At 38.9% G+C, this 22,968-nt stretch overlaps 1 protein-coding gene across 1 annotated transcript in view; it reads left to right on the top strand.

Moving 5' to 3' along the window:
• Adamts20 (ADAM metallopeptidase with thrombospondin type 1 motif 20) overlaps window positions 1-22,968 on the top strand; it is a 121,122-nt gene that overhangs the window by 22,679 nt on the left and 75,475 nt on the right. Inside the window, exons 5-8 of the mRNA XM_038342994.1 lie at window positions 11,554-11,789; window positions 18,528-18,611; window positions 19,236-19,360; window positions 20,488-20,528. Coding sequence (XP_038198922.1) covers window positions 11,554-11,789; window positions 18,528-18,611; window positions 19,236-19,360; window positions 20,488-20,528 — 486 coding nt within the window. The remainder of the gene's footprint in view (window positions 1-11,553; window positions 11,790-18,527; window positions 18,612-19,235; window positions 19,361-20,487; window positions 20,529-22,968) is intronic.

The following is a 22,968-nucleotide window of genomic DNA, read 5'->3' as shown; positions in this document are numbered from 1 at the left end:
GGCATTAAGACATGAGACTGGAGCAGAAGCTGAGAATCTTCTTCTGGATTCATAAGCATGATGCAGGAGAGAGAGAGAGAGAGAGAGAGAGAGAGAGAGAGAGAGAGAGACTGACTAAGAGAGAAGAGTGGTGTCTAACTGGGAAAGCCAAGCACTAGTTACGCACCTTTTCTAATAAGGCTTCATTTCTGAAACCTTCCCAAACAGTTCCACCAACTGGGGACCAAATCAAACTTTATGTACCTATGGGATCCATCCAAATAACCACAACCATGCTTTAATCAACCAGCTGATCCCTTCTTGTGGGGTCAAATCAATGCAGCTGAATTTTATGGGTTAAGTGGAAACGGAGGGGTAGGTACCCAGAAAGTTATGAGGAGTTAATTCCAGATGCAGGGCAGTTAAAACCAAAGCGTGCACAAGCACAGTGGGGAGTGGCGATAGTAGTGTTGGGAAAGTGTGGAAAATCTAAAGTTAGGACATTGGCTATGAAGACAGTGAGACGTGTATGATGATGGTGAAATGGATAATTGATGGGGTGAAGGTAGAAAATCAGAAATGTTGTAGATTACTCCAAGAGTAATTTTATTATTATTCTTGAGGGCAGAATGACGGAGGGAATGGTAATTAGCGGGAATGCTCTCTTCATTTATTGTGATCAGGGTATCTGTGGGCACTAGAAACTTAGCAGTTGGTATAAGGAATGTGATTTTGAGTTTGAAGTACAATATAAGCATTCAGTGGGAAAGCTATCAAACAAGCAAACAGAAGAAATGAGTAGAAGTTTAGTGGATGGATCAGGAACAATTTATCAGGAGGAAGTCTCAATTCTGAATATCTACGCCCCTAATATAAAAGCACCCACATATGTAAAAGAAACATTACTAGAACTCAAAGCATACATCAAACCCCGCACTCTAATAGTGGGTGATTTCAACACTCCTCTCTCACCAATGGACAGGTCAACCAGACAGAAACTTAACAGAAAAATAAGAGCACTAACAGATGTAATGAACCAAATGGACCTAACAGACATCTATAGAACATTCCACCCAAACAGAAAAGAATATATCTTCTTCTCAGCATCTCATGGAACCTTCTCAAAAATTGATCACATAATTGGTAACAGAGTAGTGTTCTTGCATGTGTCTGTTTTGGAATGGTGTTCCCCTCCACTGGTCTCTTCTGCATGCTTCCGTCAGTTTCCGCACACTGCTTCACACTCTCATCCTCGGTGTGTGGGAGGAGGCTGCCCATGACCTTCCAGGTTTTTTATTTATTTATTTATTTATTTATTTTTTTTGGTTTTTCGAGACAGGGTTTCCCTGTAGTTTCTAGAGCCTGTCCTGGATCTAGCTCTTGTGGACCAGGCTGGCCTCGAACTCAGAGATCCGCCTGCCTCTGCCTCCCGAGTGCTGGGATTAAAGGCGTGCGCCACCACCGCCCGGCCTTCCAGGTTTTTTTAAAGGCCTTTCTTAATCCTTGAAATATACATAGAAATCTTACAGTCAGCTTGCTGAATTCCAAATAGGAGATTTAGATTAGATTTCATTTGATCAGTAAAATGGTTTGGTCAAATGATACCACTTTCAAAGATTTATCTTTAAAATATACGTGTGCACACGAATGTGTGTGTGTGTGTGTGTGTACATACATGATGAATTCAGATGCCCATGGAGGCCGGAAGTCAGTGTTAGAGCCCTTGGAGCTGAAGTTACAGATAGTTGTAAGCCTCCAGACATGAGTGCTAGGAACTAAACTTGGAACCTCTGCAAGATTAGTACATACTCAGGCTCAGTGAAATGATATTTTTATATGCTGTGTCCAATAACCCTATCAACATGTTCTGTTATATATTTATTCTTTAATTTTCTAAAATTTTTATAGATTTTTCTTGTCATAATGTTGTATACCTTTTGTTAGTTTCCTTTCTGGGTATTACATGGATATATTATTTACAATAACATTTATATTATTATTGTAAACTAGGCAATTTTATAATTTCATCTGTATATTATTATCTTTATATAACAATGAAGATTTTTTTATTGCCATTTATATTCAGCAGCATTGTTAAATTTGTTTTGTTCATTCTTTTAGGATTATAAATAACAAAACAGTTCTATTTCTTTCTTTCTAATTTTCCAGTCTTTCATTTCCTCTGCCTGTCTCTTTTGCTGAAATTACTCAAACAGTCCATAGGAATAATTGTAATGAAAATCTTGTCTCATTACCAGTTGCAGACTAGGAACAGTTTCAACCTTTTCTGAGATACTATGTCTGATTTAGATTTTTCTTTACCCTCTACTGACCAAAGAATTCCTCCTAAATTCAAAGTTTTATTTAATTTTTTATGCTAGTTGCTTGGTTTGCTAACAAGTGCCATTATGAACAGGTGTTGAATTTCATCAAGAATATTTTTGTGTGTGTGAACTAAGGCGAACCCATGTTTTCCCTATGATCAATTCTCACACATCTTAGTTTTATTTTCTCTCCATTTCTTTTCTTTCCTTCCTGCCATCTCCCTCCCTCCCTCTTTTTTCTTTTTTGTTTCTTTTCTGGGGTAAGGAGATACAGACAGGAAGGCACCCAGAAAGACCCTCTGTGAAGCAGAGGGTGACCAGGGAAGCCAAAGCCCCTACTTTGCTTTTTCAGCAGATGTGGTAATATTTTCTTCAGATCTTCTGTGTCTGCATTCATGGATGGATTTGGTTTGTAATTGGCTCCTATCCCATAGGAAAAGAGCAGTGGAGATGAGGGCTTATTGAGGGACCAAATACTCTGATGGCCCGGGGGTCTGTGCTATGAAATACAGTTACTATTTATTTAGGTTTACTTGCCAGGTAAAGAGAGAAGTTTAAATGACTTGAAAGACTTGTGAATACATATGCATGTACATGAAAACACACATACATACACACTCATATATATACATGCATGTATAAAGCATATATATGTGAACTGAAATTATAGAATATGCATATATATGCATATATATGATTTGTGGAAAAATATAATTGTGAATTGAGATTTCATATATATATATACATATATAATTATATATATAGACACACACATATGTTCACAAATATTTCAAGTTTTATCCAGAATTGGTGGTATAGGCGTGTAATCCCAACTACTCTTGTAGTTTGACATAGGAAATTTGCAAGTTCAAGGCCAGACTGGGTTAGCTACATATTGTGTTCAAGACCAGCCTGGGTTAGCTACAGAGTGTTCAAGGCCAACCTGGGTAAGGACATAGTGTGTTCAAGGCCAACCTGGGTAAAGACATAAATTGTTCAAGGCCAGCCTGGGTTAGCTATACAGTATGTTCAAGGCCAGCCTGGGCCCTTGCTAAGATTCTACCTCAAGATGAGACAGGAGGGTTGAGATGTGGCTCAGTACTAGAGTTCATGTCTACTGTGTGCAAGGAACTGAATGCAGTTCAGTACTACACAAAATATATCCTCATAAAGAATATATAAATATTAGTTCACTATTCAGCCATTCAGCTTATGTTATAGCTTTATTTCTGGCTCCCAAAACATAGCTTAGCATGTAATGCTTAGTGAAGTAAATCTAAATCTTTGGCTCTCTGCTGCTTAAACTCATGAAAAGTAAGCAAGGATTCTAATTATAATCAACTTGAATCTAATAGCAATTTTAATAACATATTTTTGAAGACATTATGACCTGATTCCTTCCCTTCCTATTGTTTTTTTTCTTTTGTTTCCTTCTGTTATCGCTATAGCCAAGACATTTAGCACTATATTAAATAGGAGTGCAAACAATTTTTCTTATTCTTGATTTTAGTAGGAATGTTTTTCTGCAATCTCGATTTAGCATGATGTTTACTAAAAGTTTGTAATATGTAGTCTTTATTATGTTAGGATATGTTCTCTCCAGCCCTGTTTTCTTGAGAATTTCGTAAGAAAGGCTTGTTGGGTTTGTCAAAAGTGATTTTTCCATCTGTGATGTTCATGTGATTTATGCTCTTCAATCCACTTATGTGATATATTAAAACAATTTATTTTTCCTATGTTGAACATTCCTGGATCTGTGCAATGAAATAATATTTAAAATATTTTATTCATTTTATTTATGTACAAGACTTTTTAACCTAAATCTCTGTATATGTACCACGTATGTCTTTGGTGCCAGAATAGTCCAGAAGTGGGCGTCAGATTTCCTAGAACTGAAGTTACAAATGGTTGTGAGCTGTGGGATTGGTGCTGGGAACAGAACCTGGGTCCTCTGCAACAGCAGGAAGTGCTCCTAACTGCTGAGTCTTTCCTCTAGCCTGAGGTGAATAGTTCTTGATGAAATTCAGCATCTAGTCATAATAAAAATTCTTAGAAAAGTAAGTATCACTTAGTAAGTTAACTGTGGGTTTAAGAGACTTCTTTAGTCAGAGAAAGAATACTATTGATGCTCTTGTAGGGTCACTGGATGAAATGATAGTAGTTGAGTGGTCTCAAATCTTTGTCCTTAGTAGACCTACCAACCTTGATATCTATGTATTAGTTGAACTCCACATTTCTATAATGCAAGGAAGATGAGACCTCATATTTTCAGGAGCATGACCAGCTAGTTTTTCTTTTAGTCTCAAAGAAACAACGTTTGCCTTGGTGATTTTGGTGCTAAATTCTCCTCATTCAGTGTGTTGTCACATATTGCTTTTAGCAGAGTCGTGTGATGTGGTATTCAGTTGCAAAGCCTATCTTGAGAAAATCTGAGTTCATTTCGTTGTTATGCCATTCAGTTGCTGGCTATGAAAATTTCACTTAATCCGTGTCACATGTCTGTGTATTATAAAAATTGTCCAGTAATAGTAACTGACCCAAGGCTGCACAGAAGCCTGATGATGTGCTCATTCTTCCGTCTAATACAGGCAAATCCACGTCTTTCTACATTTACTACCAGTAGATGGGACTCCATGTCTTAATTTGTGAAATTCTTCAAAACTAAGCATTAAAAGCACACAATCTATAGTCTGTAGTTCTTTGAGTATGTTCTTGAGATTTTCAATAATGAGAAATCTTAGAGACATGTAGATTTTTGAGTTTCTATGCCATAGAATAGCTTTGGTTTAAAAATAATGCCCTTGGATACTAGTTATAAACAAAGGACATTGAGCCTATAGTTCATGATCCTAGAGAAGCTAAGTAATAAGGTGAACACCCCCCCCCCAAAAAAAAACATATATAGACCCACCTGGAAATTGGAAACAGACAAGATCACCTGACAAAATTGGGAGCATGGGGGCAAGGGTAGAAGGAAGGGGAGGAGGGGAAGAGGAGAGGAGAAGGGGAGGGTTGTGTAGAACTTGAGAGAATGGGATAGTCGAGATGGAGGAAGGACAGATATGAGAGCAAGGAAAGAGATATCTTGATTGAGGGAGCCATTGGGTTAGCAAGAAACCTGGCTCTAGAAAAATTCCCAGGAATCCACAAGGATGACTCCAGCTAAGACCCTAAGCAATAGAGGAGAGGGTGCCCAAACTGGCCTTCCCCTGTAGTCAGACTGATAATTATCTTAAATATCACCAAAGAACGTTCATCCAACAACAGATGGAAACAGAGGCAGAGACCCACATCAGAGCACTGGTCTGAGCTCCTAAGGTCCAGTTGAAGAGTAGAGGGAATGAGAATATGAGCAAAGAGGTCAAGACCATGAAGGGTTCCTCCACTGAAACAGTTTACCTGTTGGTGAGCTAATGGGAGCTCACCAACTCCAGCTGGACTGGGAAGGAACAAGCATAGGACCAACTTGTATGGCTCTAACAGACTGAGGGGCCACTGGCAGTGGCACTGAGATTAATGTCTACTGTATGTACTGGCTTTTTGGGATCCTATTCTCTTTGGATGTATATCTTGCTCAACCTAGATGTCGTAGGGAGGGCCTTGGATCTTCCACAAAGCAAAGTGCCTTACCCACTCTTAGGATTAGAGGGAGGTGGGATGGGAGGGTGAGTGGAGGGAATAGAAGGAGGGGAGGGAGTGGGAATTTGGATTGAATTTTTTTAAAAAAAATCTAATAAAAAATAATACCCCTGGTTTTTATTTTATTATCTATCTTACCATAGATAGCACACTTAACCTTTCTCTTTCTAATTTTCCTCACTAATAAACTGATTTGAATAATAGTGCCTATTTCATAGAAAGTTTTTGTTAATACTAAGGAGGTAAACATATATAGCTTGAACTAACAATAAATAATCAACACAGTAAATATAGGTATTATTGTTATTGATAGTATTAATTCAATGGCATGGAACTCTAGAGCATATAATAGATCCAGAACAGCTTCACCCATGAGGAAATATGGTAACTAGTATCTGAAATGGTCATATCTCATTTCAAAGAGTTTGCAATTCTTTGACCTTTGGTGCATTCAGCAGTGATTTCAAATGTCGATACACTAGATTAAACATGCTTTGATTTTATGCCAATAGTTCTGTGCTTTGGAGAATTGTGAAATAGCTTTCTTTCTGGTCAAACACATATTAGCCTGTGCACAGACAGACAGCAGCACTAGGCTTGATATGGGACTGTCTCCGGCAGCGGGTCTGTCCTTGATCTGATGCCATTGGACATCTCATTAGTGTTTTCCTTTTGCTGAAGTCATACCCACTAGGCACTTCTGTCACCATTTCTCAGGCTATTCCTTTCTCCCATAACCATCATGACCATTTGTCTTTTGTCTTCCTCCTCTCTTCTCTTTTCTTTATCTTAGTCTTTTTTCTACCCTCTGTTAGCATTTACTGAGCTCAGAAGAGCTTGTTGCCCAACAGTGTTCTCACTCACCAGGGAATTCACAGCTTGATGAGGTAGGTGGTGGTGCTTAGTCAGTGGTGATCTGTTGAGAAGGATGTAGAATTTACACTGTGGGGGAATCTTCTAGTCTGGAAACATTTGGTCTCATCTTGCGTGAATGAGAGAGCACTCGTTAGAAGTGGACTTAAAGGTGAATGGAGGTACAGATAACAGAAGATAGCTAGAGCATTGGACGGCTTTTGCAAATCTAATTTTGTATTCTTCATTCTAAGACTTCTAGAGTGAGAAATACCTCAATGAATTTAAGAGCATGATTATTTTCCAGAAGAGCGATTGCACTTTAATTTAATAATAAGAAATAAAATGGTGCACAGTTAAAAGCAAGTGTAATTCAAGGAACATTTGAAGGGGAAATTTCAAGACAAAGTGGCTAGAAGCTAGAATAAGGGCAGGGCAGGCATCCCAGTGGTGGCATACAGTGGTGGCTGAGTTGTGGGTACTAGGAAGCTGTTGCTGACATGTGTAGACACCAGAAGCTGAAAACGAGGGAGGAAAATTATGAGTGTGAGGTAGCAGTCAGACATTCACGTAGAAATATGGGCTTCTAATCATGTTATTGTATACTCATAATTTTGAGCAATGTACATTCTTGCAACTATTAATTTAAGTATTTTCTATGACTTATAACACTATGCTATGAGGTATTATTGCCGGCATAAGTTTTAAAGATTTTTTTTTATTCTACTATGATATTCGTGATCTTGTGGTTAGGGTTGATCTAAATTTGTTCCATGTTGTAATATGCTTATTATTAATAAAGGACAAGAATCAGTTTTAGCCTTTGACTTGGTGGAACAGAAATAGATAGGGAAGCATTGCATAGAAGTGATGTGGTTGAACTGGCAAATGTGTTTCAGTATTCGGAGACTGAGTCTCATGTTGTCCAGGCTGGGCTCAGATGTGCTAAGCAACTGAGGATGATCCTGATTCCCTGTGCTTCTGCTCTGTCACCCAAGTGCTGGTATTACAGATGTGTGTCACTATGCTGGGTGGCAAACGTGTTTGAGTAATGACCATTTATATACGGTATTTACAGAGGTCAGCTTACCACCGTTAGTCATAGTGCTTGAGCATAAATACTTAGAAAAAACAATGGAATGGAATGCTTTAGCTTGTGGATTGTTAATGAATGTTATATTAGTTGATACTACTTTAGTTCTTAAAACTATAATAGCAACATAAACTTGTAATCATTTCAAGAGCACTGAGATATTAAGTTAATTATTTTTCTATCAGCCTCTTAAGCCATACTGTTAAAGTTGGGCTGTGTATTCTATATATTTTGGCTCATTATATACATTTTATAAATACATATTTGTATATTTTGATAAAAAAATCTAAATAATGGGATCAATGTTTAAATACCTCTAAGGTTCCTACTTTTGAATGTCTGAGGGTCGTCTTTCTGTGCAAACACTCAGTTCATCCCTTCTGACTGTTTCCCTTCTATGGTTTACTTATTTTCGTATTCACGATGAGTAATTTATAGAGCTTTAAATTGAGCCTTTTGGGATTTTAGTCACAGGCTTTTTTTGTATGTGTTAAATCAAATTTGAAAAAGTTGGAAAACTATGTCCTTAATGTTCACACTGTGCATTTAATTTATTATCACCCTGCTTTAGACACCATTGTCAGAACGGCAGAACATGGCAGTCATGCCAGCGGGCACACTGATGTAGTGGTAATCAGTGTGATGTATCTGCTAAGGACTTGTTAGTGGTGTTCTGTATATTCATGTGGATGAGAAGCACAGCCTAAAGGTTTGGAGCCTAACCGCACTTCCTCCCTGTCGTTCTGTCCTCGTCCTTGCAGTATCTGAAGCAAATGTTACTCTAATTCCCAATTTCTGATCTCCTTCACTCTCTCTAAGATGGCATTATTGTACACACATATCTTTTAAAAATATATACTTAATTTTAATTTTTACCTACATAAAAATATTCTATGTTTAATTTTCTCACTCCCTTCACTTATAGTAGCAAGATTTATTCCTACCATGTGCCAATCAAATACGAATTTGTAGATTTGAATAAGTCATTCGGTTATTTGTCCATAGTTGTACATTTTCTTATGGTTATTTCAAATGGTGTATAAGCAAACTGAGCTATGCATGGATAATATAGTGTCGGTTGATAAGTTATGGTGTTCTTCTGCTTTTCCTCTACAATTCATTAGCACACAGCATCCCGTAGTGGCTGCACACGCTCATTCTGGAGACAGGTTTCTAGACTTGAAACCCACTGCCACATATCAGCATTTATTTGTATTGATGATTAACAAAAGTTACCGTACCTTTTAGTTTACATGTGATTGTTGAACTTTCTTTCTTATTATTTTATATCGTTTTACATACCAACCCCAGTTCCCCCTCCCTCCCCTTCTCCTCCTACCCCTCCACTTCCTTCCACTCCACCCCCCATCCACTCCTCAGAAGGGATAAAGCCTCCCATGGGTAGTTAACAAAGTCTGACACACCAAATTGAGGTAGGACCAAGCCCCTCCCCCTGTATCAAGGCTGAGCAAAGTATCCTACCATGGGGAATGGGCTCCAAAAAGCCAGTTCATGCACCCGGGATATGTTCTGGTCCCACTGCCAGCCCCACCCTTCAACATATCAAGCCACATAACTGTCACCCACATTCAGAGGGCCTAGTTTGGTCCCATGCAGGTTCCCCAGCTGTCAGTCCAGAATCTGTGAGTTCCTACTAGCTCAGGTCAGCCATTTCTTTGGTTTTCCCCATCATGATCGTGACCTCCCCTTGTTTATATGATCACTCCTCCCTCTCTTTAACTGAACCCCAGGATCTCGGCTTGGCTGTGAGTCACTGCAACGCTTCTACCATTGCCGGATGAAGGTTCTATGATGACAATTAAGGTAGTCATTAATCTGATTAGAGAAAGCCAGTTCAGGCACCCCTCCACTATTGCTAGGAGTCTTGGGGTCAACCTCGTGGATTCCTGAGAGTTTCCCTGATACCAGGTTAAGATAAGGAGCGTGCTTCATTGCTTCCTTTTCAAGGTTTCTGGGTGACATGGCCCTAATTCTCCAGCTTTATCCTTTTTCCTTTTGCTTCTGGTATTACATTCAAGGACTCATTTCAAATCAGAAGTCATGAAAAATTTCCCCACATTTTCTTCTAAGAATTCTACAGTTCTTGCATTTCCTTTAGGTCTTTAATTGATATTTAGTTCATTTTGTATGTTGAGTGGTCATGGCTACCTTGCTGAGGATCGCTTGGTAGCATAAGAGAGGGTGCATTTTGGGGTCCCTACTCTACTCCCTCATTCTCTGCACCTGCTGTGAGGACCCCTGTGACTCAGTGGATGTTACTGGCTCTTCAAGGAAGTTAGGTCAGTGTTTGGCATTGCCAACTCCCGAATGTTAGCCAGCCTGTTTGATGGAATAAACTAATTTGCCACTTGGTTCTATTATTATTGAGGCATTTAAAGAACCTAAAATGTTATCCTTAACTTTGTGTTTCTGTCCCTTTGTCTGGTATGGAAGCTTTATGAGGTGCTGTGTATGCCTCACTTCCTAAACATTCTCGATGTGTATAAATGCTCAAAGTTTGTTTCCAATAATCTGGAAACAAATGAGCAAATACATTGAAACATAAACTTTCAGCCTCCCCTGTTAGCCAGAGATTTATATGCAGCAGTTTTTCTGGGGTCTTCCTGGGTCAGCAATTGTTCACTGATAATCTCTGGATGAGGAACCCCAGGGAAAAGAACAGAAGATAACAGGGAGCCGTTTTCCTGCCTCAGGACACAGCAATACAAAAGACAGCTGTTGAAGATAATGGAACAGTGCTTAATGGCTTTCATTGTCTGCTATCACCATAGGAGTCTGTTCATATTTAAATGAAGTGAATCATGTCACTGTGTGTGTGTGTGTGTGTGTGTGTGTGTGTGTGTGTGTGTGTGTGTGGTTATAGTGCAACAAAATCTTGTTGAATATTTTTTTACTTGACTTCTTTGGTCCAGTTTTCTGTTGAAAATACAACCATTGCCCATGTATTTGAAGAAACTTGACAGAAGATGAGCGTAGGAAAGAGAAGAGAAGGAGGATGTGAAGGAAAAAAGAAAGTGCACACGGCCATGCTATTCATGAACCTTTTGCATTAGCACATATAATCAAATATTAAAATGCTAACCTTTTGCATAGTACTTAAAATTAGTTCCTTTCATTACAGTGATTAATAATTTGCTATGGAAGCAAGCAATGAAAATCAGCAAGTAAGTTATGTTGTCACTCTTACGAGATTTTTATCGGCAGTTGATTTTCTGGTTTGAGTTGCTACTGTTGGAACATTTTTAGGGGGGTCAGTGCTGCTTTCACATACTGTATAATGCTGTTTCCCCCTGTATTCTATAAAATATCACCAGACAAGATGTGGCTGCTATGTAATGAGACTAAATTCTAGCCGTGACTTAGGAGCCCATTTGCCTATTGAGGAAAGCAGGAATTTCTTCATCATTGTTTCCCACTCATTAGTAAATAAATATTTTTAATAATCAGACCTGGTATAATAAAGCTTAGGGTCAGGGTTGCTCATATAGCTCTGAAACTATGAGCATCATAAACCACCCACGAAAAACAGTGTTCATGGCGATGCCATTCAGTGCAAGGATTGTGTTATGGCTGCTCTATTTTGTGCAATCTATTGACCCTATCCAGTTTAATGACTTTGTATTATCTTCTCCTTCTTTCCTGAAGATGAAATGAAGAAACCTGCTTTGCCCTCTCCTGACTTCAGCAACACGACTGGGAATACTCATGGGAAGAAGGAAGTGGCGTTCAGATTGGAGGGGGAAAGGAGTCAACTACATTCCAGGAGTAAGCGATTTCTGTCATACCCGAGATACGTGGAAGTTATGGTTACAGCCGACGCTAAGATGGTCCATCATCACGGGCAGAATCTGCAGCACTATGTGCTGACACTCATGTCAATTGTAAGTACCACAATAGGGTTCTTTTTAAAGATTTGTTTTCTTTTTATTATTTTGTGAGTCTGCCGTACGTATGGGTACCCTTAGAGACCAGAAGAGGGAGATCCCTGCAGTGCTCTGAGCTCCCTTACCTGGGTGTTGACCTTGTGTTATCTACAAGAGCAGCAAGTATTCTTAAATGCTGGGCCATCCCTCCAGTCCCACCGTAATGGGATTCTTACGTCATCTAAAATGGTCCATTTGATGATTTTCATATATAATTTAAAAATGTCTTTCCAAACTCTAGATGTGAGCAATTGTGTTTTGATTAGAGCCGGACTTTCAGCTGTTACTCTGGCAGCTTTTACATTTGACAGTCTCGCCACCACTCACGGAGAATCCTTGAAGTGTTCTCTATGTGAACGGCTTCTGCCCTCTAGTGATGGAGAATAGCCTTGTGCTTTGAATCTGAATATCTTTGAATGTGAATATTAAAACTGCCATCTGTTGTCATGGAGAGAAGAGGATATGCCTTTTCCTACTATTACATTCCTTTAATCAGAAGTGTGGCACATCATCTTTGGAGGCAAAGACTCATTGCGAGTGGAGCTGTCTTAGTAGATGTGGAATACGAGTCTTTGCTTTGGTGTTAGACTCTCTCTCTCTCTCTCTCTCTCTCTCTCTCTCTCTCTCTCTCTCTCTCTCTGTGTGTGTGTGTGTGTGTGTGCGTGTGCGTGTGTGTATGTGTATGTGTATGTGTGTTGTGGCCCATGGGTGGTCTAATGAGAATTAAGGTATGAAGGATGCTGTTTACAGGTAGAACATTGAATCAGTTCTATGGAACACTATGATGCATGATAAGAAAGTGACATTTGTCAAGAAGATTGTCTAGAGGGAGACAATGAATGAAAACACTAGATTTTATAATGAAAGCAGTGTTTGAGTTGTGCTTGTTAATAGACCTCTGATGCAGAGCTTTGGAAATACTGAGTAGAGGAAGCAAAGGAGTGCACCAGGAATTGTGGAAGAGCCATATTTGGTGATATTTCTATACTCAATTGATGTTCTGACATCTTTATTTTATATCTGCATGTGCGTATGTGTTTGTGGGTCTGTCTGTCTATGTGTGAGTGTCTGTGTGTCTCTGTGTATGAGTGTGTCTGTGTGTCTCTGTGTATGAGTGTGTCTGTGTGTGTCTGTGTGTGCCTCTATGTGTTAGTGTGTCTGTGTGTTTGTGTGTGTTTGTACACCTGCTGAAGTCCAATCTTGTTGCTTGTGTGTATATGGTTTCAAGGCTGATCACTCTGCCCTGAACAACCAATAAGGGTCTCATGCCTGGGAGAAGCTAGTTTTCTTGCTCCCAGTAATCAATAGTTGTGTTCTTGTAGTTCGTAGTCTAGGGGTGGGACCCCACACGTTGTTCTCTCTTCCACATTAACATGTCCAGTGATATTGCTGTTGTTCTGGTCTTGTTTATACTGCCATTTTTAGGAGAGACCGTCTCACGGCAGAGTCGTTACTATTCTGGCTCTTACAATTTTTCTGTCTTCCCTCTGTGTTCTCTGAGTCACAGGTAGAGGAGCTGTGATGTAGATGTATGTACTGGGCTGGGCTACCCATGATCTGTTGCTCTCTGCATTGGGACCAGTTGTGGTTTTCTGTGACGGCTTCCATTGGCTGTAAAGAGAGGATTCTTTGATGAAATCTCCAAGTTGTGATTTCAGTTTCTTCAGTCCATAAGGATGATGAGCACTTTTTGAGATATTTGGTAGCCGTTTTTCTTTCTTCTCTTAAGAACTCTCTGTTTAGTTGCCTAGACCATTTTTTTAATCGGATCAGTTGTTTCCTTGATGCTTTGTTTTGGGTTCTTTGCATATTCTGGATACTAATCTTCTGTCACACGTATAGCTGGCAAAGAGTCTTTCCCATCCTGTGAGCTTCTTTGGCATGACTGATTGTTTCCTTAGCTGTACAGAAGACTTTTAGTTGATTAGATCCCAGCTGTAGATTGTTGACCTAAATTCCTGGTAAATGGAGTTCTGTTCAGAAAGCCCCTTCCTGCACCTGTGTCTTGTTCAGTACTTCCTGTGCATTCATCCAGCAATTTTAGTGTTTCTGGTTTCAAACTGAGGTCTTAATTCACTTGGATATAACTTTGTGCAGAATGATAGATGTCTCTAATTTCAGTTTTCTTATGTGGATCCAGTTTTTCCTGCACCATTTGTTAAAGATGCCATCTTTTCTTCGGTGTGTGTGTGTGTGTGTGTGTGTGTGTGTGTGTGAGTGTGTGTGTTTCTTTTTTCCCCCATTTGTCAAATAACCAGATGGCTGTAGTTATGGGTATTCATTTTGGACCTAATGTTTTATTCTATTTTTCTGAATGTTTTGCTTCTGTACCATATTGCTTGTATTACTGTTGCTCTATAGTATATCTGGAAGTCTAGAATAGCAATCCTTCCAGTATTTTTCCTTTAAGATTGGTTTACTTATCTGAGGTCTTCTCTGGTTCCATATAGATCTTGTGATTTTCCTGGTTTCTGTGAAGGATGTTCTGTGTATTTCTGTTGGAACTGCACTGAATCTCTATGTTGATTTTGGTAGGGTGGCCATTTTCCCAATATAAACTCTACTGATTCATGAAGTTGGGATGTCTTTCTATTTTCTAAAGTGTTTTTCAATCTTTTTCTTCAGAGACTTGAAGTTTTCATTGTAGAGGTCTTTTACCGCCTTGGTTGGGTTTATTACAAGGAATCTTATCTTATTGCCTTTGATGTTATTATAATTGGGAATGTGCCCATGATATCAAAAACTTATACTCTATGAAGTTGGAAAATATAAAAGGAATAGATTAATTTATTGATTCATCCAAATGTCCAGAGTCAAATCAACCTAAACAGACCCACAACCAAAGAGGAGACAAATAAAAGGCCTTCTAACTAAAAGTCTAAGCCCAGATGAGTTCACAGCAGAATTCTACCAGACTTTCAAGGGTCTACAGTTGATCCTTCTTAAACTCTTAAAAATAATAGAAGCAAAAAGAGCACTCCAAACTTGCTCCACTAAACCAGTGATACTCTAGCTTCCAAACTTGGTAAACACACACACACACCTTTACCTACAGACTGATATCCTTGAAGAACATAAATACAAAGAATCATCAACAAACACATGGTAAACTGGATACAAGCACGAATAAAGATAATCATCTGCCATGATCAAGTTGGCTTTGTCCTAGAAATGCAGGGTTAGCTTAACATATGTAATTCAGTGAAAGTAATAGATCATATAAGTGGACCTAAAGATGGAATCACATCAGTATCTCAAGAGATGCAGAAAAAGCATTTGACTAAATCCAACATGCTCTTGTGATAAAAATGGTGGAGAGAATGGGATGGAGGGACCATTATCTCAATAAAATAAAGGCCATATGACAAACACACAGCCAATATGATCCTAAATTGAGAAAAACTTGAAACAACCCCATTAAAATGAGGAGCCAGACAGGACTGCCCACCGTTCCTGTTCTTTAGCAAGATAGTGCAGAAGCACAAGCTGGAACAATAATGCAAAATAAGGAAATTAAAGGGATAAAATTGTAAATAAAATAGAATTATCTCTAATTCCAGGTGATATGGTATTATACATGAGACCCCAAAATTTTCTCCAGAAGACTTCTAGATGCAGTTGACATTTTCAGCAAAGTGATATTGTACAAAATCACCTTATAAAAATCAGTAGTTTTTCTAAGCATCTTAGAAGACAGCAGCTGTATTTTCAAATACTGCTTATTAATAATGTTTGGATTATAATAATTTAGGAAGCATCCAAAAATGCAATCTGATTTGAAATATGTCATTTATTAAAAGAAATGTTCAAAGTGCTGACAAGGATTTTTTGTGTGTTGAATTCTACCTTTAACTGAGAAAATAACAAAGTTAAGGGAATAGGTTTATATATATAAATTTAAAGACCTCTCTCTATATAAATTTTGTGTATATACATTGACAGAAAATTATTGCATCTTACCCGTTCTGAACAAGAAATTTTTTCAATAGTTTAATGAGAAGTAATGAGTGTGATCTAATGTATTCTTTAGAGTGTAGTATTCCATTATGAAAATAACGTAGTGGTTTCTAAGTGATCTGAAACATGCTTGGGGTTCATATTACTGTTGAAGAACACAATTATGGTGTAATACATCTAATGAAATAAGTGTGTTAAACAGGTAGAAACAGTCCATTCTTTTCTGTCCTATCTCTTTTATCCTTGAAGTGACAGCATTAGGCTTATAAGGCATTTGCATATGCATTATTAAACAACCCAAAGCGATGGCAGCCAGAGCATTTTCTTAGGCATTTGCTATTTAACGATACAGTCTTTAAGGAGCCTTAAATGCCCACTAGATGCCAAAGACCTGAACGCTCCCTCATGTTTCAACCATCCCCTCATGTGGTTTGTACACATTGCTCCCACACACCTAGTAATAACCATGGAGGACCTCGTTAGACGGTCAGGACGGGAACCTTATCTACTGAAGCAGAGTTAATATTGTTAGAGGTACTCATCAAGTGAAAATGTTCTCTTACATTACCGTTATACTGTTTACTTTAATTCTTTGTGTCATTTTTTAAACTATTGTTATTCAAGACAGAGAAAATATCAACCACACTGCAATAAATGCAAATGTTGCACTTGCATGCTTCGCGTATGGCGCTTTTCCCTTGTTGTGACTTGGTGTTATGTGTAGCCTTAATACTTTGCACATGTTCTTTATATATATGGGAGATGGCATCATTTCCAGTTTTAAACAAAAAGATCTTTCTGAACAAATAAAGAGCAGTGTCTTTTTCAAATAAATTGCTTTGTTTGGATCAGAATTTCACAAATAACTTTATAGTTAAGTTGGCCTCTCTTTTAAACCATATATGAGATTTTGCTTTTATGTGCTATAGGGGTTGTTTTCCAAATGTTTGCAAATGACTAGGAGATAGTAATATGCTTCACATTTTGTATCAAACATCTTTTGCCTAGAATTTTCCAAAGGATACAAACAATAGAGCTTATAATATTTTTCCTGACTCATTTATTACTAGCGATTTATGAAATAATATTTACTACTTCCTGAAACCTGTGAAGTAAGAAGTGTTGATGTCAGGGAGCAAACATTATTTAAAAAGAAATAAGAATACATCTTAATTAGTTCAAGGGAACACTAACATGTGTCATTTTAGAATATAGTATTATAGAAATATGAAATGCTTTCCCATGGCTGTGTAGAACAGGGTGATATGCCAGACTCACCTGGCATTTGTTGTAGCTGCCCACTTAAAACACCAGAAAAAGTACTAGAGTGTGCATGTTCACGTTGGCCTAACTCTGCAGCCCCAGCAATGCTTTTGGCTTTAGGTTTTTTTTTTTTTTCATTTACTGATTTATTTTGTATATCTGGATACCTGTGTGGAGGGCAAGGAACAAGCTCTCTTCCAACATGTACGTTCTGGGAATGGAACTCAAGGCTTCTGGCTGGGCACCAAGCACCTTTACCTAATGAGGTGTCTTACCAGTTCAAAGTAAATTTTTTTTTAAAGACAAAGCCTTTATTTGGTGGTTTCAATTTTTTTTTTTTTTTTTTTTTTTTTTTTTTGGCTTTAGTTTTGAAGAGGTCCTTTGACCTGGGAAGCATTTGTCAGAGGCCTATCATGCATTGTGTTATAGGAGCTTTGGCCAGGGAGGAGCCTGGTACTGATGAAACTAGCAAACTCTGCTTTAAAAAGTTAGGGACCGCGTACTCTTCATCTCTGTCTATCTAAATGTGGCAGTGAATAGATCTGGGGCATTTTTAATTCAGTGAAGTGCTGTAGCACACTCTGGATCAGTGAACTGCTATAGCTTGGACAGTCACCAGTGGGCATCAGAAATGATTTCTGCTGTACAGGTGACCCATGTTACTTACTGGGAAAGAGGCAGAGGCATTGGCTGTGCAAGGTATTTCTGCAGTGCTGGCCTCTGTGCTTATTAAAAGAGGCTGTGAGGCTGGGGATGGAGGACACCTTAGCCATCAATCACAGACTGAGCTCAGGCAAAGCCTCACAGAGTTGAGTTTTCCAGCCTGGGAAAACCAAGGCTTAGCTTGGGATGGGACCTCTTCTGTGGTTGATCATGTGACTGAATGAATCTCTTCCACCCTGGATTGCACAGTACTGAGTGAACCGTAACTGTGTTCACAATTGGAAATAGTTGACACTTTGGGAGAGAAGCATTAATAAAACTACAAAAATAGGGTAGGTCATATGTTGCAGTAGAATATTATGGTCAAATAAATGAATATATTTTGATCTTGAAAGAAGCAAAGATTTTGCTCAGTCATCCCTAGCAATAATTCCCACAGTCATATGCATTTAAACACTCTGATTTTGATGGAAGTGCAAAATCGCTAGATAAAACTGAGTACTGTTGAGCTATAGACTAGTATAGATAGCAAGACAGAGTGCTGGTTCTCAAGTTTAACTTCCCATGAGAATTATTTAATCCTTGTGAATTAGCAAACATGCTTGCGCATGTTTCAGCCCTAGAGATTCTGATGTAAATGATCACATAAGATGGGATGTAAGGGAAGGGAAAGAGCCCAGGCTTTGAGAACGTTTCTCTGAGACTCCCATGTGTCGCTGCTGCACAAGAGGATGGATACTTCCGGTTGGTTCTACTTTGCTGCAGAAAGGAAAGTTTTATCAAAGCGTCTAATCTTTTGGTGTCCACTTGCAGGTTGCAGCAATCTACAAGGACTCAAGCATTGGGAACCTTATAAATATAGTGATTGTGAAGTTAGTTGTAATTCACAGTGAGCAGGTAAGAAGCAGGTTGCAGCGAGGGCTGTTGGATGTAGCTGGCTTTTGGTGGGACTAGCTGCAGATCACTGAAGTCTTCCTAGAAATGAGATCTTTGAAAACTTACTTGAAACATGTAATTTGAACTGGATTTCATGATGCCTATTTTTAATCTCAGGACTTGGAATGAAGAGGCAATTTTTTAATCCCAGGATTTGGGATGAAGAGGCAATTTTTTAATTGTTTATTCATATGTGTTATTTTTCATTCTATTAAACACCAATGTCATTCCATTTTATTTCCACCACAGAGTCTTTTTGAGACAAGCTCTAACTACATATTGCTGCAGGGGCCGGGGGTGGGGGTGGTCGTCAAATCCCCTATGTAGACAAGGCTGGCCTTGAACTCACAGAGATCCTCCTGCCTTTGCCTTTCTAGTGCTGGGATTAAAGGCTCGCGCCACCACCACCACCTGGCTAGATCAGTTTTTAATGCTAAAATATATTTAATTAGAACTAAGAGCAAGGCTGATGTTGCTCCGTATGAGCCTGTAAAAATGCACTCTGATAAGCTGAATTCTAGTAAACGTGGGCGGCAAACAGGACCGAAACCTTTGCCTTTCACTGAGTGGCTCGTTGCTTTCCAGGAAGGACCAGCCATCAGTTTTAATGCAGCTACCACACTGCGCAACTTTTGCCTATGGCAGCAGACTCAGAATGTACTGGACGATGCTCACCCTTCCCACCACGACACTGCTGTTCTCATCACTAGGTAAGGCTTTTGAAAGCACCTTGTGCAGAGGGGGTTCTCTACTCTTTCTGGCGTGAGAACGGACACATTTTGGCTGCACTGTTTTTCCCCCCACTAACACATGAAAGTATTCATGAGAACTCTATTAGAATGAGACCATTTGACTCTTCTTTGATCGGAATGGTGGGAAATCAGTAGGATGAGTCATGCTATGATCTAAATAAAATACTTTTCTTGTCAAGTTAGAGACAGAATGAGAGCATTAGCTATAATACATGGAAATTGACATGTATGTAGACCTGAGGGCCAGTTTTACCCATTCCCTCTTACCTGTGTTTCTGCCTGTCATCTTTTATCATCCGTGTGTCAGTCCCCGGTTTTGATTCTTAGGGATTGCCATAATTAGCAGGCTTCCCTTGCTGAGAACAACTCCCACTGTTAGAAAATCATTTCCTTCTTCCAAATACCATAATGCAGGGCTAAATCACACCTCGTTTCAATGCCATGGTACAGGGATGTATAATATTTGATGTTTGTTTAGATAGTTTACTAATGAAATCCTTCACATTGGGGCCAATCTCAAGGAAAAGTGAGCTATCCAGAACCTTGAAATAAAAGTCTATTTTTATCACTTTTTAAACAAAAGCAGGATTTTCTTAACTCCTCAATGCTATCTTAGACTATGGTTCTGGCCTGCGTTGTGACTGAAATCAAGAGCAGACAGTTCACGGTGAAGGATTTAAGATCAGAGGGAGAAAGAGCGTTGAGAAGAGATATATGAAAGAGATGTGGTTGGGGTGGGCAGGGTCACTGTCCAGCTACAGGGTTAGAATCTCAGGGATCGGGGGCAAAAAGTAGCATCTGACTTCTGAAAGCACACACATTTTACATGGCCGCTGTGATCAGCAGGGGCAGATGTGTGGCTATGGAAGCAGCTTCATCCACACAGTGCGGACTTAGAGAGCATCTGCTCCCCACTGGGGCACCCAAGGGAGGCGTCAAGCTAACTCCAAAGCCTTTGAGTGTGCACTGACGGGGTTGGGGGCCGAGTGGCGACAGTCTGGGCAGGGTTAAAACTTTAACTTTGTGTTGACTCACTGCAACCGTATTGTCTGAAAATGTTTCCAAATGCGATCTTTTATTTCAAGGGAAGACATTTGTGGAGCTAAAGAGAAATGTGACACGTTAGGTAAGTTCTTTCATCAATTAAACTTAGCTTATTGTTTATTTAGTGAAATATCTAAAGTTACATTTAAAGTTTCCCTGTTTCATTTGAATGATTTTGATGTGTGGTCTTGGTAAGTAACTGTCTCTTACTTCTTTGATTCTCCCTCTGAATTTTGTAGAATAGCAAGAACTAATATTTAGTTGTTACTAAATACCAAGTGCTGTGCATGACGTGGTACTTAATGTGTTTTTGTGTGTGGGAGATAATACACAATAACTTATAAAGCCATCTTGAAGACTGTACTTTAGAGCCGTGAACCTGCCACCAGGTCTGAATATGCCAGCTAGAACTTGGTTTCCCTTATAGTGGACCTGCATCCAGCCCTCATTGTGTCTCCGCCTTTCCTGATGAGGTGACCAATGCCAAGAGTTTTAGCCTCGTCAATTTCTTCAAAACTTTGAAATGCAACATTATCTATATAATGCTTCTCTAAACATGGCAGTGTTTACATTCTTCATTTTTAACTTTGTAGCTGTGGTTGTGCCTTTTTACTTCTGCATAACATTTCATGCATACTCTTAGACCAATGTCCTGTTAGGAAAGTGGAACTGATCACTTTTCTGTTGAGTTCCTGGGTTGTTCATTGTGCTGCTGAGGGTGAGCATCCCTCCTCTAAAATGCTAACTTTTGAGGGCCCATGTGACATTTTACTGTGGTACAACTAGTTTAGATGGCATATATATATATATATATATATATATATATATATATATATATATATATATATGTTTTTTGAGACAGGGTTTCTCTGTAGCGTTTTGGAGCCTGTGTGCTGGAACTAGTTCTTGTAGACCAGGCTGGTCTTGAAATCACAGAGATCCACCTGCTTCTGCTTCCCTAATGCTGTGATTAAAGGCATGTGCCAGCACCGCCTGGCTCATACAAATCATTTTTAAGGTGATCTCATCAACATGCGCCTTGTACTCTTTGCCAGTAAGATATAAGCATGCAGCGGCGATTGAGCACACTCAGATGCTTGGCCGTAGGAGATGTAAACATCTCTTGTCGATAGAGGTCACCTTTAGATTTCTCAGCCTTTGCCAATCTAAGAATGTATTTTTTAGTTTGCTGATTGCTAAGAAGTTTGAACATGTTTTTCGTATCTACCAGCCATTGACACTTTTCTGCAGGAGTAAAGTAACTGGAGGTCACACCGCAACCTCCTGCTCTAGCGTTTATTTCCTGTAACCACATTCAAACAGTCGTGATTACTTCTGCACATCAGACCCTTCGCGGGTTTTAAGACTTGCAAAATCTAACTGCTCTGGGCTTTGTTTTAGGGCATATGTGTGAGAACATGATTTTACTGAATTTATGAACTTCCTATATTTAGCATTTCCATATCTTAATCCTTCTGTGACTCAATGTTTAAACACATCATTGTGTCTTAAAAATAAATACTTAAAATTTAATTCTTTTGTGTTTAAGTCACTAATTCATGGGGGCGTGTATAGTTTTCATATATATATATATATATATATATATATATATATATTTCTATAGAATCAACTTGATGAGTAATTCCTCTCTTTTCTTTAGGAACCACACATTCCCTCTTAAGACCCATAATCACCAGTTTTTCTTAGGATCCACAATCCCTCTTTTCCTTAGTACCCACAATGTCCTGCATTAAATCCCCACACCTCTTTAACTGAGCCTTGTGCCTTCATTCCATCGCTCTACCTTTCTGACTCACACAGCTCAATGTTTTCAGTTATTCTCTATAAACTTTAATAATTGATAGAACATATGCATCTCCCTTATTTTTATTATTACTGTTTTTATATTCATAATATTTTTTTATTTTTTGAAATTATATCAGTCCCCCTTCCTTTTCCTCCCTTCAATACCTCCTGTGTAAGTTCCCTTGCTGTCTCAAATTCATGCCTTGTTTTTTTAACTGTGTTTGCGCACGCGCGCAAACACACCCAACCTGTTCATTCTGTATGATGTCACAGGAGTAATCCCAGGGCTGATCATTTGGTAGATAACCTGAGTGCTCTTTCCTGGGGAAGATCATTTCTTCCACTCTGAGAATTCCCCAATTGCCTGTAGTTCTTTGAATAGAGTTGGGGCCCTGTGAGTTTTCCCTTTTCCGTATTAGCATATTAGCATATTGGTCATTATACAGATCTTTTTTCGGTAACCATGTTGATGAGACTTCATGGATATGGCCACTGATATTTCTGGGAGACACAATCTCACAGTAAACTTCCTATTTCCCTGACTCTTATGCTCTTTCTACCCCTCTTCCACAATGACCTTGGCACCTTTTAATGTGTGTATATATATATGTATAAAATTTATGTGTATTAGTGCTTTTCCTGCATGTATGTCTGTGCACCACACACATGCCTAGTGCCCATAGTGATCAGATGATGGTGTTGCATCCCCTGGAACT

Source organism: Arvicola amphibius, chromosome 9 (genome assembly GCF_903992535.2).
Source record: "Arvicola amphibius chromosome 9, mArvAmp1.2, whole genome shotgun sequence".
Taxonomy (NCBI): Eukaryota; Metazoa; Chordata; class Mammalia; order Rodentia; family Cricetidae; genus Arvicola; species Arvicola amphibius.
The sequence above is the reverse complement of the archived record's forward strand: the minus strand, read 5'-3'. Positions and strand labels throughout refer to the sequence as shown.